At 42.8% G+C, this 12,305-nt stretch overlaps 2 protein-coding genes across 7 annotated transcripts; one reads left to right on the top strand and one right to left on the bottom strand.

The window, feature by feature from the left end:
- Positions 1-1,262: 1,262 nt before the first annotated feature.
- Positions 1,263-2,975, bottom strand: lyrm1 (LYR motif containing 1). Its single transcript, XM_027003095.3, has 5 exons — positions 2,769-2,975; positions 2,122-2,289; positions 1,978-2,038; positions 1,708-1,739; positions 1,263-1,604 (listed from the first exon to the last, which is right to left on the bottom strand). The coding sequence occupies exons 2-5, from the start codon at positions 2,281-2,283 to the stop codon at positions 1,491-1,493; spliced, it is 369 nt and encodes a 122-aa protein (XP_026858896.2). The 5' UTR covers positions 2,284-2,289; positions 2,769-2,975; the 3' UTR covers positions 1,263-1,490.
- A 273-nt stretch (positions 2,976-3,248) lies between these two features.
- Positions 3,249-12,286, top strand: dcun1d3 (defective in cullin neddylation 1 domain containing 3). 6 transcript variants are annotated; one of them, XM_081695636.1, is made up of 6 exons: positions 3,250-3,354; positions 3,465-3,552; positions 4,915-5,052; positions 5,321-5,392; positions 7,445-7,976; positions 10,987-12,286. In XM_081695636.1, exons 5-6 carry the CDS (start codon positions 7,546-7,548, stop codon positions 11,531-11,533), a joined length of 978 nt encoding a protein of 325 aa, XP_081551762.1. In that variant the 5' UTR covers positions 3,250-3,354; positions 3,465-3,552; positions 4,915-5,052; positions 5,321-5,392; positions 7,445-7,545; the 3' UTR covers positions 11,534-12,286. The 6 variants fall into 6 exon arrangements, with proteins under 6 accessions (XP_081551760.1, XP_026858892.2, XP_081551762.1 ...); XM_081695635.1 differs by having other exon boundaries at positions 4,863-5,052; XM_081695634.1 differs by lacking the exon at positions 4,915-5,052 and adding an exon at positions 7,076-7,110 and having other exon boundaries at positions 3,249-3,552.
- Positions 12,287-12,305: the final 19 nt, after the last annotated feature.

Below are 12,305 nucleotides of genomic sequence, written 5' to 3'. Positions count from 1 at the left end.
TTTAATGAGAAGCAAAACCACCAGCACCATCGACACCAACAAAAACAAAGCTGACAACAATAACAACAGCAACACCAAAAAATAGTAATAATCGAGCCTCATTCTTGCTGCAAAGAGCATCACAAACTTGCCTATAAATTTAGCTTGTTTTAAATTACAGAGAATCTACTCTAATTGTGAACACAAGTTCAGAGCTTGTAATCAATTTCAGAATTAGAATCTGTCTTTGATTACTAAAGATTGTAAAATTATTACCAAGATGAACCAATATATTATTCATGTATAAAGTGCAGTTCTTCACCACTGCTTGTGTTACATATATGTGTTCAACATTTAGTAGTTTTCCATATCTTTGTCAAGCTTGAATTACTGACCACTATCTTATTTTTTTGATTTTCATATCAGACTCCACCAATGTGTTATTGCCCAGTGGAGGATGCCGTCCCCGCTAAGTCTGCCTGCTCTCCCTCGTCTTTCCATTGTTTAGGTTTTTCTTACCACTGCGCCTTCCTGTCGCTCTGTAGGGATCTAGAGTTAGACGTCAGTAAATCTGCCATATGATAATGCCTCTGGCAAAAAGAGCAAAGCAAACAGAAACGAACTGAACCGAACGGAGCTGCCGGCGTGCACGATGTACTGGTGTGAAACGCAGGCTCAGCATCCGTGATCAGTCCAGCTGCCAGCTGCGCCACACTGCTGGAGACCATGTGATGTATGATTCTGTAACCTCCGTTGAACTGGTTGATTAATGGGAAAGCTGCTTACACTATCTAATTAGAAAATGCAGCTCACAGCCTTATCTGACTCACTGATGTTGAGAAACCTCCATCGCTTTATTGGGCCATATCCACTAGGTGGCACTAGTACTGCCTGGTTGCAGGACATGCATCTACACTGCATCATGGCTATTTGCATTACTGTTCAATAATCAGTGATGGCCCATAGCTGCAGGTTTTGCCTATCCAGGGTGAATGCCTTCTGAGCAGTGTACTTCCCCTCAGTCTGGGTAGCCTCCACCTCACGGTTCCTTCATCACTTCCACATTTTCATTTTCACTCCTCAAAATACAACCGATTCACTGAACATGTGTTGTGCACTCAGACACTGCAGCTTAAGTTGTCATTACAGACAGGTTTTCTACAATGCTAAATACTAGTCAGCTCCCTTTGGTTTAACCATTAACCAAAGTACTGTCAAATTTGAGTAACTCTACACCAAACCGTACTAGGAATATAAATACACTGTACATCCAGGGCAGTATATATCATTTATCTGTTTATTACATGGGTATATAAATAAATTTACATTCAAGGGAATATATACAGATTTATTCCATTAACAAAAACACTGGTCATTGTCCAGCGTTATGATGCAAGTTTAATTATGAAGAGATTTAAAGTGTTTTATTTCTAAATATTTCACATTCCTAATAATTTAGGACTTTTTAAATGTGCATTCTTCTGTTGGACAATGACAGGTGTGTGCGTGTGTTATGTCTCCTCATGTGACTGTAAATACAAAGGCTTGGCTTGCTTCCTCAGACTCTGCTGGGCTCGTAGTTTCCTGCCCTTCTGAGTGGCCAGACCCATTGGAGGAAGATACACCTGGGGAGGGAGAGAGAAAATTACTCTTTCAGTCCCTGAAGAACTGAGATTCACATATCATTAACTGCCTTCAAGCAGAAGACTTCATTTTAGACAAACTTACTGGTCTTGGGTATGGATTCCTGTAATGCATTCCTGTCATATAAAATATAGAAGCAAGAATCTCAACACTTAAATTCCAGAAGGGCGAGGAGTTGCACAATGCCTTGCTAAATCAAATTATATAATCCTAAAATGAAGCGCTGCACTCCTGGAGTGGAGTCTCAACTTTGGTCTTGGGTTATCTGGATTAGTGAGGGATACTGTTTTGAGGAATCCCTCTTGAATTCATGTTATTACACATGTGGAATTAATGAATCCTTTCGGGACTCACCCATTTCTATTCTTGCTTCACATTCAGCTATGCATTTTTTGATTGTTGCTTGGTCAGTCAGCTGACAGACAGTGAGAGAGAAACGGATCGAGGTGAAATGTTGAAACTCAGAGCTCAGAGCGAAACACCGGTGACGGTCAGTACCTTCTGGTTTTGCCTAAACAGCGCGTGCGCCTCCTGCACTATATACTTCCTCTCGGTCTCGGTGTCTCGCGGCAGCGCAGACTGAGCTTGCCAGCTGCGCACGACACGGAGCACGCGCCGGTACAAAGACAAAACCTCCGTGCGCGTGACGGCCATCGTCATACCGCACTATGGAAAGTAGACATCACGGACGTTACGCTATTTGCACATGTTGGTTTCGTGCTGAAGGCTGACTCTGCACCTCGTCACTAGAGGCGTTTAAAGTAGCGGTTCTGCTACTGGCACGATGCTTGACATCTGGCATATTTTTTGGAAAGGTCGGAGTTGGTTAGATTCACGTGGTCACACCACACAAAGGAATGTGAGGATGAAGATATGGCATGAAAATAGGAAGTCGTGAAGTGGTTCGGTACAATAAAAGTCATTCTTAGCGACAATGCACGTTACACATGTAATTATTCTACATAAAAAATAATCATGCAAAAATAATAGCTAGCTATATGACATATGGTTGATGGCGCGGGATTGAACTGACGTCTAGTGTTGTAAAATGAAAACCCAAGTTTGTAAAAAGAACAGAGATTCGCTCTTGAAAATCTAAGCACTGTTCAGATTAGCGAGTGAGCTAGACAGCAAAACTATCGTACCTCTTATTGGGATTAAGACGAGCGTTGTTGCCAGCAAGATCGCCCTAACACCATCAAATACAGACCCACAATATAATTATCTCCCCGCTAAACAAACCAGCTAGCTAGCTAGATAACGTTTTTATCTAACTACACAGCCAGCCAGCCAATGCTCAGCACATGTCTTCAATCTCGCCGCGGCGCATAAATTATGACGTTTAAATTGTTTGGGCACTTTGTTCAGAGTTGTCAAAAACGCGTAAATTATGCGCACTACATACGGCTGCTCTTCTCCCCCCCCCCCCCCAAAAAAAAGTAGTAATAATAATCATTATAGTAAAATAAACGATGGACAACGCTTTAAGAAATAAATGCATAAAAAGGAAAATCAAGTAGATACAGTACATTTACGTTTACGTTTAGTTATAACACTTTGCATAACTTCGATCCAGTCCGGTCCGTTTCGGTCGTTGGCGTCGCCGAGCCTCCAGCGACAGGAAGTGACGCAGGGAAAATTCCCATAATGTTCAGTCATTGACTAAGAACAGGAGAAGAGGAACACAAAGAATTTGTTAATTTACTAAAAGCGATAACATTGTTCATCTGGGTATGTATCTTAGTGAAACTTCAGCGTGTCGATGTAAGCAGCTACATACGTAGTCGCACTTTCCAAAGGCAGATTGCTTCTTGTGACACAGGGGATTTGTGGTTGGTTAGCATTTTAGCCAGGAGCTTCGTTAAAGACGACGCGTCGGGATCTGAAGAGGTGATGCGCTATGAAACTCTCCATAATATCAGACTAAAGGTGAGCTGTTTACTCATTTATGTCAGTCTAGAGGTGGCTTATTAACTAGCTATCAGTCTTAAGGTGAGCTATTAACTCATTTATATCGGTCTAAAGGTGTTATTAACTCATTTATATCGGTCTAAAGGTGAGCTATTAACTAATTTATATCGGTCTAAAGGTGAGCTATTAACTCAGTTATATCAGTCTAAAAGTAAGTTATTAACTCATGTCGGTCTAAAGGTGGGCTATTAACTCATTTATATCGGTCTAAAGGTGAGCTATTAACTCAATTATATCAGTCTAAAAGTGAGTTATTAACTCATATCAGTCTAAAGGGGAGCTATTAACTCAGTTATATCAGTCTAAAGTTGAGTTATTAACTATGAGGTGCGTTATTAACTAGCTGGCTATGGAGCTGACTGAGGTAGCGTTAGCTGAGACTAGGACGTTAACTAGCTGGCTAACGTTAGCTCCATGTTGGCTAAACTAACTAGCTATCAGTTAGCTATCGCTGTCTTGTCCCATTAGGTAAGGAAACAGGATTGAAACAGGTTAGATATAAATGTTAGATATAACGCTCTCCTTTTAAAATGCTTACTAAAGAGGACTTTTTTCAAAATAGCAAATTGTTAACTTTCTTGTCGATGCATAACAGTACCACTAGTTAGCTAACATGCAAACAGGACAGCCTGCTAGTTAGCCTAGCTGAAAAGCCAGTTTGGTGGTTTTTGACTTGCAAGATGAAAGAGATATATATATTTGGTAATAAAAAAAAGTGAAGGATATTAATTAAACTGCTGTCTATCTTGAAAGGTTCAGCCTGTTTTGCCCCAGCCAGGACAGGTATTCACACATACTCTGCGACCTAGCCATCTACTTCAACATAAAGGTCTGTCGAGTAACGTTAGCTACCATGCTGTAAACACAGATGTAATCTGCATAACGCTAGGAGGATATCGAGGACATGACGACGTGGGGCATTGTTATGATACCAAAATGACACCAAGACTCGGTGGCAACCTAATGAGAGTGATCAGGGAACGGTTAGTTAACCTGGCAGCCCGTGAAACAAGGAGCTCTATGTGGGCCTGAATAGAGACCCCAGGGCTCTTTGCTTTTATGGAAGTGTGTGCAGTGTCCTGCCCCAACATGTTGACTCCATGGAGTAAGAGTACTGCAGTTCGCCATTCCTTAAACCACCAATTGTTGTTTTGTAGTGTTTCTATTAAAACATTTGGAAATGGCAAGATTAGTTTATGGGATATGGTGGTGTTTTTTTTTTTTAAATGTGTGAGTAAATACATTTCAAATATTTATTTTGATGGCAGGCAAAGGTGATTGCAGCATTCCATTAGTGAAGTAGAAAATGCTTCTGTGTAGACTCCAGTGCTGTGTGATTTACTCTGCCTGTTGAGGGAACCGCCACTTTGCCTGGTGATGGACAGGATCTCCGGGCGAGAGGGGCCATGTTTGTTTGTGCCTGACCGCCAGGGAGCCTGCCTGCGGCGGGTGGTGTAGGTGAGCGGTGTGTCTCTGGGGAGAGGATAGCACTGTGTGGGTGGCACTGCGGCATTCTACGTGATGTCTCAACAGTACACGGCACTCATTATAAGTCAATATGCTCATCATCTCCTAAAGCACACAAACCAAGTGTGAGAGAGTGTGTGTGTGTGTGTGTGTGTGTGTGTGTGTGTGTGTGCGCGCGCGCGCACGCGCATGAGAGGAAGAGGGAGAAAAATTCCACTTTCTGTTGTTTAACTTTATTCTATCCTTCCCCTGTTGTTAGGCTAGCGGATGCTAAGGTCCTGGAGATGGAGCTCTGTCAGATGACACCAAAGTCCGCTGCTCAGAAGCTTGGGTGAGTGCTCCCTGCTACAGTTTCCATAATGACAGCAGCATTCCTGAATGGTCCACATCATTTACATTGGAGTTGCCATAATGAGGTGCACATTCTGAGGCTGTTTTAACAGCGTATTGAGTACTCAACAGTGGATCCCTCTCTAGTTGTAGAATTCTTCTTGTTCTAGACATTTGGTCGGTGTGGGCGCTGGTGTGCCTTGGGCCGCTCTAGTTGCTAGAGGGCTTCCCCAGTGTGTCACAGGACAGGCTGCTTGCTCGGCTGTGCCATCCACCTTCACTGCTTGCACACGGCATGGATAAATGAATAATATACCTGCACTGCAAATGAATTCAGGATTAAACCAATAGATGCAGAATCATTATTCTTCTGTTTCTATGTAGAAATAGAAATAGTTATTAGGTTTTGTCATAACCTATTATTACTTTTAACCTGGTTTCTTATAAATTCTGCAGTAGCCTAGACTAGAAGTATGTTTATCCATTTGTTGCCATAAATATGTTTATTTATCAGAAGCCTCAGAGGCTGAAAATTTCAATTGTGCAATACTGAAAACGTGTAGAAAAAATGGTTTTCAGAACGCACGACTGAGACCTGGACACCCGTCCGACACACGAGCCCACGACTGAGACCCGGACTCCCGTCCGACACACGAGCCCATGACTGAGACCCGGACTTCTGTCCGACACACGAGCCAACAACTACCGAGTGCCTGGAATCTGTTCTGCTTGTTATGCCATGCCTCAGTTGTTTCAGTTGTTAGGAGGTTGTGTTAATGGATAATATATTTCAATAATGTTTATTTAGTAAATATTTGAAGAAGAAAAGGTTAGCCATGTTTAAAAGCTCTGTTTTAGAAGTGTAGTGGTGTTCTTGTGTTTTCTTAAGGCAGCTGTAACTAAGGTACTTTGGGTTACTAGTGCTGCTCTTTTTACTGGCAGTGTTAGAACTTTGGTTTATTTATTTACCTTATTTGTAGAGTTCCAGATTTAGTAAAATAAAGGAGAGGATTACTCTACAGCTTGAAAGAGTTGGACAAATCCAGTGATCGTTTGCTGTTCTGTGCTGCATAGCTGCTAAGAGGTGTGGATTGACAGAGCTCAGCACAAATGATAGATGTTCACTGTGAGTGTGAGCTTGCAGGTCAGCTGCTGTGTCTGAGCAGGGTACAGCGTAATGTGTTGCTGAGAGTAGCCCTGAATTGGAAGTTGTGCTAGCAGGCAGATGGGAGTGCCACTCTTGCACAATAAACATTTAACCACCTGTCAGGGCAAGCTTTGATTCCTCAGTCAGTCACCAGTGGGAGAATCATTCATCCCACCCTGTGACTAAGAGAAATAAGTTACATCATTGTGTACAGAGCTTAATGATAATCTGGAGATGACTATCTAGACAAAAGGCATTGTATTTATAGCACGAGACCTTTCTTGCACAACACTGCCAAGGCAAAGTATTTATGGGAGAGGTGAGCCATAGGTTGGCACAGTATATAATTTGTTAACCATTATCACCATATTTGCGATCCTAATATCACAGAAAGCTAAACTATTTCTATGGTGGAGTTGACAATCACATGTTCCAGATGGGTGCTCTGTAGGCATTTTATGACTCACATTCACATTGCATTCACATGACCCAGTAAATATAACCATTTGTTTGTTTTGTTTTGTTTTTTAAACGCAGGCCTTTTTAATCCACGTCATGTCCAGGGCTCAACGGTGTGTTTCTATTTTATTGCACATGTTCGAATGTAATTACACTTAAGGTGACTCTCCATCTCTCCCTGCTCTTTTTAGGGGATTGTGACTGATCTAAGTGACTAATTCTTTCCCTTTTGATTTGAATTCATTAGTTCACAGTTGATGCCTCTTATTTTCTTATTCTAAATTATACAGGCACATTGTTTACATGTTTAGGAGCACTATAATCTTTCATTCTGATTTGTCAGGTGATGGTGACTGAAACTGACTCAGTAATTCAGACTTCTTATTCAGACTCATTCTGATTTATTTGTGAATGACAGTGATTCTGACTCTGATTTTGATTCACCAGGGCATGGTGACTGCACTCGGGCGGCTGGAGGAGCAGCGGTGTGTAGCAGGAGCCGACTGGGCTTGAAGAGGAGAGCGAGAGCGAGAGAGAGAGAGAAGGGCATGGGTCAGTGTGTGACTAAGTGTAAAAACCCCACATCCTCTTTAGGCAGCAAGAGCGGTGAGAAGGATTCTGGGAAGTCACATGCGAAGAAAGGAGGCGGCGGGGGCGGGGCTGGAAGTGGGCACAAAGAGGATTCCAAGTTCCCTGCCGACGTCAACGGCACCAAATCTCCGGAGGTTACCGTGGAAACCTCTGTGGCTCCCGTATTGTTGGGGGAGGTGCGGAGGGAGGAGCCTGAACCCGAGGGGGAGGGGCTGTCCATAGCTCGGATAGAGGAGATGTTTTTGCTCTATAAGGATGAACATGAAGATGCCATCTTGGAAGAGGGAATGGAGAAGTTCTGTAACGACCTGCACGTCGATCCGGCTGAGTTCAAAGTCTTGGTGCTCGCGTGGAAATTTCAGGCTGCCACCATGTGCAAGTTTACACGGTGAGGAACGAAAACGTGTGTGTGTGTGTGTGTGTGTGTGTGTGTGTGTGTGTGTGTGTGTGTGTGTGTGTGTGTGTGTGTGTGTGTGTGTGTGTGTGTGTGTGTGTGTGTGTGTGTGTGTGTGTGTGTGTGTGTGTAGCAGGCGGGGCTGAGCAGGCACCAAATAAAACAGGCTTTTTAAAAATGATTTAATTATTGTAGAAAACAGACTTTTGCTATTCTAATAACACAGTGGAAAATAAGCACAAAACCTCCTTGAAAGGTGCCCTGTGGTTGAGTGGTGTGTGGCAGGGCTGTTCCCTCATCTGGCACACACAAATCTTTTGTTCATTATCACAGTAATACCCTATATTCAAATGAGCACTCCTTAACAAATCAGTCACAGTTGTAGCAGATGTGTTTCCATACACAATCTGAAGGCAGACTGTTCCCAGTGATGACATGGTAGTGGCGTGGTTGTGCCACTGAAAGAAAGAGAACGAGACGTGTCAGGCACAGCAGTGTTTCTGGAGTATTATTATTATTATTATTTTATTTTTTTTTATTGTTTTTTACACGTCACTGTCACTATTGGTTTGAAAGAGGCTAATCACAGAAAGGATGGAAAACGACACCGACTGCTCCTGTGTTGAGAGACTGTAGACTTGGGGCACCTACAGGCTGTTTAAAACATGCTGTTGAGTGTAATTGCAATAAGAAAAGTACACGCCTCGGACATGTCAGTCATCAGGTTGGTCAGCGTTCACACGAACGGTGAAGACCTCCAGCTGTGGTTTGTGTATGTACAGCTATTGAAACAAAGGAGAAATACACCTGAAGATAAATGAGTTTTATTAGTGACGTCTTTCTGCAGATTTGCAGGAATGTTAGATGCTTCCATGTCCCACCTGCTAAAGTGGTTGGGGGAAGTGTGGCAAGGCCCAACTTGAGCCATATATGGATCTAGAGGAGAGGGTGCTCCTTCTCTCCTGCAGCCCAGTGAAAATGGCCTTGAGTAGGGCACGGAAGAAATCCAGCAGGCAGTTTTGACAGGCCTTAGCTGGGTTGGCATGTGAGGCAGGGCCCAGGTTCCCAAAGGTGGGGCATGATGAGCACTCTAACAAGTAAGTTGACATGTTTGATAAGATGACCTGAAGCACTTGGAATTGCCATTGTGTATGAAAGGTGCTATATAAATAAACTTGCCTTGCTTTGCTGTACATTTACCTTTTAATAGTGTAAATGTAACAAAATGAGTCATGCCTGACGTATTATGCTAAAATGTCTCATCACTGTGAAAATCAGCTGCAAGACTTCACAAACTGGATGCATGCATGGACTTGTACATTAAAGAAAGCTCAAGCTGTTACTTTTCAAACCTAGAACTTGTAATACTAATCATAACAGTTGTAATAGTTACCCATTACCGGCCATCCTTCACCAAGCTATATCAAGCTTCTTTTCGTTATTAGTCCAAAGGAACGGCTAAGTGATGAAAGGGAGCATAACACACAATTCAACTCAGCTGAACTATGCATCAGATCGTATCCAGCAACACACAGCAGTAATCATTGTTGGAACCAAGCAGCAGAACACACACTGTTATTGGACTCGTGACTGGCGATCAGTGTCATCATTTTCCTGACTTCAGCTAATCGTATGGGATTCAGCTTTTTCCAGCCAGCTGATTGACCAGTCATCAGGATTCAGCCTTTTCCAGCCAGCTGACTGGCTTGGTGTGTACACTGCACAGCGCTACAGAGCTTTGTTGTTGGTGGACAAGGATAAAGGGGTTAGAAATTGGACTCCTTTCTCAGTAAAGTCAGAGTAGGCTCACCCTTTCTTGCAGAGGCAACCCCCTTTAAAACTGCACAACATCGTTTTAAGTTTCATCTTACAGTGCTGACCAAGCATATGTAGCATCATCTGTCAGTTGAGTTAATTTGTGCAGTTATATATGTCCCATATTTCTTTGCCAAACTGAACATTTGAACAGACCTTCAGCTGTCATTTAGTGTTACTTGGGAAGGTAATTATTCAGTGACATTTTGTTGATGTAGCCCATTATTAAGCACAGGGTTTCTTATTGTGTGCAGTAACCAGACAGGAACTATTAAACATAAAGGAGAAGTTGAACAGTCATACAAGAAGTGTTGTTGTTGGTTTTGTTTTTGGTTTTTTTTTTTTTTTAAGTGATACAATTATTGCTCAAGTGCTTTTGTCATTTTGCTCTGTTTTCACACCAGCAATTTTAAAAACTAGTGACAATGCATTCTGATGATTTCTAAATTATAAGTATCCCAAAGCTGCATGCCAGCAGTGTCCAGTCTTTTCTACACAGGGTCAATGTGACTGCATTGTAACATTCTAACCAAGCAAAAGCACTCCTTGCTTCACCTTTTAATTACCTGATCCCAGTCTTCAAACGACTGAGTGGTTGAAATAATATGCGACCACACTGTCTTAGGAGGTAACCCCTGCTGCAATCAAACCATTGCTAATGGGTCCTGGGTCCTGCTCAGAAATGTAACTAATGATTCAGACATCATTTCTGCCCTGTGGCCAATTAGATTTGTTCTTGTCTGTTGATGTGTCGTTCAGCTTTTTTGCTTGTGTGCATGTGTAAATATTACAGATCTCAGTTATGTTCTATTGCAGTCTGTCCTAACCCTCTTCGGAGGTTAGTTTTGTTTTTTGTTTTTAAACGCTTTTTTAAAATGTTGAAAAATTTGCATATAGGAAAAATAACATGCATTTTTCTCTTTGATTTGCATAATATTGTCACATGGGCTGACATTAGTTGTGTTGTGAATGAATATGAGAGTAGTGGCAGATGTAGTGTGTTTGTGCGTGTGATGACATTATTTATTACTTACCATTTATTTGCAAAATTTTATAGTGGTCAACACACCACTCACTTTTCTCTCTCTGGGTGAGCTGCTCTCAATGGCAGCAGCAGATTTGAGTGGGTTGCTTGATAATGTAGCATGTTGTCCCTTCTCACCACTTCTCTCTGTCTGTGTGTGTGCAGGAAGGAGTTTGTGGAAGGCTGTAAAGCAATCCAGGCAGACAGTCTGCGGGGGATCTGTTTGCGTTTCTCTGCGCTGATGGAGGAGTCGCGAGGGGAGGAGAGCTTCAAGGACCTGTACCGCTTCACCTTCCAGTTCGGCCTGGACGCAGACGAGGGCCAGCGCTCGTTGCAGCGCGCCATTGCCATCGCCCTCTGGAGGCTGGTCTTTACGCTGGACACACCCCCTGTGCTTGAGCGCTGGCTGGACTTTCTGTCGGAGAACCCATGTGGCGTGCGAGGCATTTCGCGCGACACCTGGAACATGTTCCTTAACTTCACGCAGAGCATTGGGCCGGACCTGAGCAACTACAGCGAGGACGAGGCTTGGCCCAGCCTCTTTGACTCCTTCGTGGAGTGGGAGACGGAACGGAGGCGGCGGGAGAGGGCGGAGCAGGAAGAAAGGAGGAGAAGAGAGGAGGAGCAGGAAGAGGCAGGGCTAGAGCATCAGGAGGCAGAGACAGAACCCACCACGGACTGCATGGAGGCATCGGCATGGGGTGGGCTCTGAGAGCAAAGTGTGATGGGAAGTTGTGGCCTGCGACTGAAGTGCTGGGGGTGGATGCTAGTATTACTGAGACCCTTACTCTCCGTTCTTATTTGATGATGATGATGATGATGATGAGTTTATATTTTTAGGCTTTGTTGGGGTGGGCATCCTAATATTTCCTGACTCTGAGTAATTTTATTGAAAGGGCTCCAAAAAACTAAATTGTGTTCTTAAGCACTTGTATTTAAGTTATTGTTTTGTTTTTATTATTATTATTTTTTGCTGGTATTTTTAAAACTTCTGCTCTAATGCCACACCTCTACAGTGGTTCCCATGTCGACAGACGCCAAACATCCCTCTGTTTCCCTGGCAGCAGTGAAACCTTTCACCCAAGAACTGGTTAACATTGTTGCTTATGAAAAGGGACGCATACTAGCTTATTGTTGAGCTTGAACCCAAACCTAAACTGTAGAAATGCTGTAAGTGATGTCATACTGAGGGTGGGATCAGGGAAGGTTTTTAACGGTTACATTTAGCAATGTGTCTTTTGGAGTCACTGGTTATGATCATAAAACAGAACACCTCTCTCTCTTCTCTTTTCTCTTTGTGATGCAGGTTAATTTGGAGTCAAGAGGTTTGTCTGCTGTGACTTTTTTGCGGTTTACAATTTCTCATTCACAGTGGCTTCATTTAAGATTACTTTGTCTGGTTTTATATAAAATGCTACAATTTATAACAAATAAAATGTGTGAAATTGGACAGTGGACCACGAAACGCATTAGCTCTATTCATT

The sequence above is a fragment of the Electrophorus electricus genome, chromosome 14, assembly GCF_041902795.1.
Source record: "Electrophorus electricus isolate QZ-2024a chromosome 14, ASM4190279v1, whole genome shotgun sequence".
NCBI lineage: Eukaryota > Metazoa > Chordata > Actinopteri > Gymnotiformes > Gymnotidae > Electrophorus > Electrophorus electricus.
Note: the sequence above shows the minus strand (reverse complement) of the source record. Positions and strands in the feature narration are given on the sequence as shown.

Coding starts and splice junctions, on each gene's coding strand:
- lyrm1 (XM_027003095.3), bottom strand. CDS start 2,283: ATGACGATGGCCGTCACGCGCACGGAGGTTTTGTCTTTGTACCGGCGC. Junction 2,039..2,121: donor TGTTTAGGCAAAACCAGAAG/GTACTGACCGTC, acceptor ACTGTCTGTCAG/CTGACTGACCAAGCAACAAT. Junction 1,740..1,977: donor TGAAGCAAGAATAGAAATGG/GTGAGTCCCGAA, acceptor TTTATATGACAG/GAATGCATTACAGGAATCCA.
- dcun1d3 (XM_081695634.1), top strand. CDS start 7,546: ATGGGTCAGTGTGTGACTAAGTGTAAAAACCCCACATCCTCTTTAGGC. Junction 7,977..10,986: donor ACCATGTGCAAGTTTACACG/GTGAGGAACGAA, acceptor GTGTGTGTGCAG/GAAGGAGTTTGTGGAAGGCT.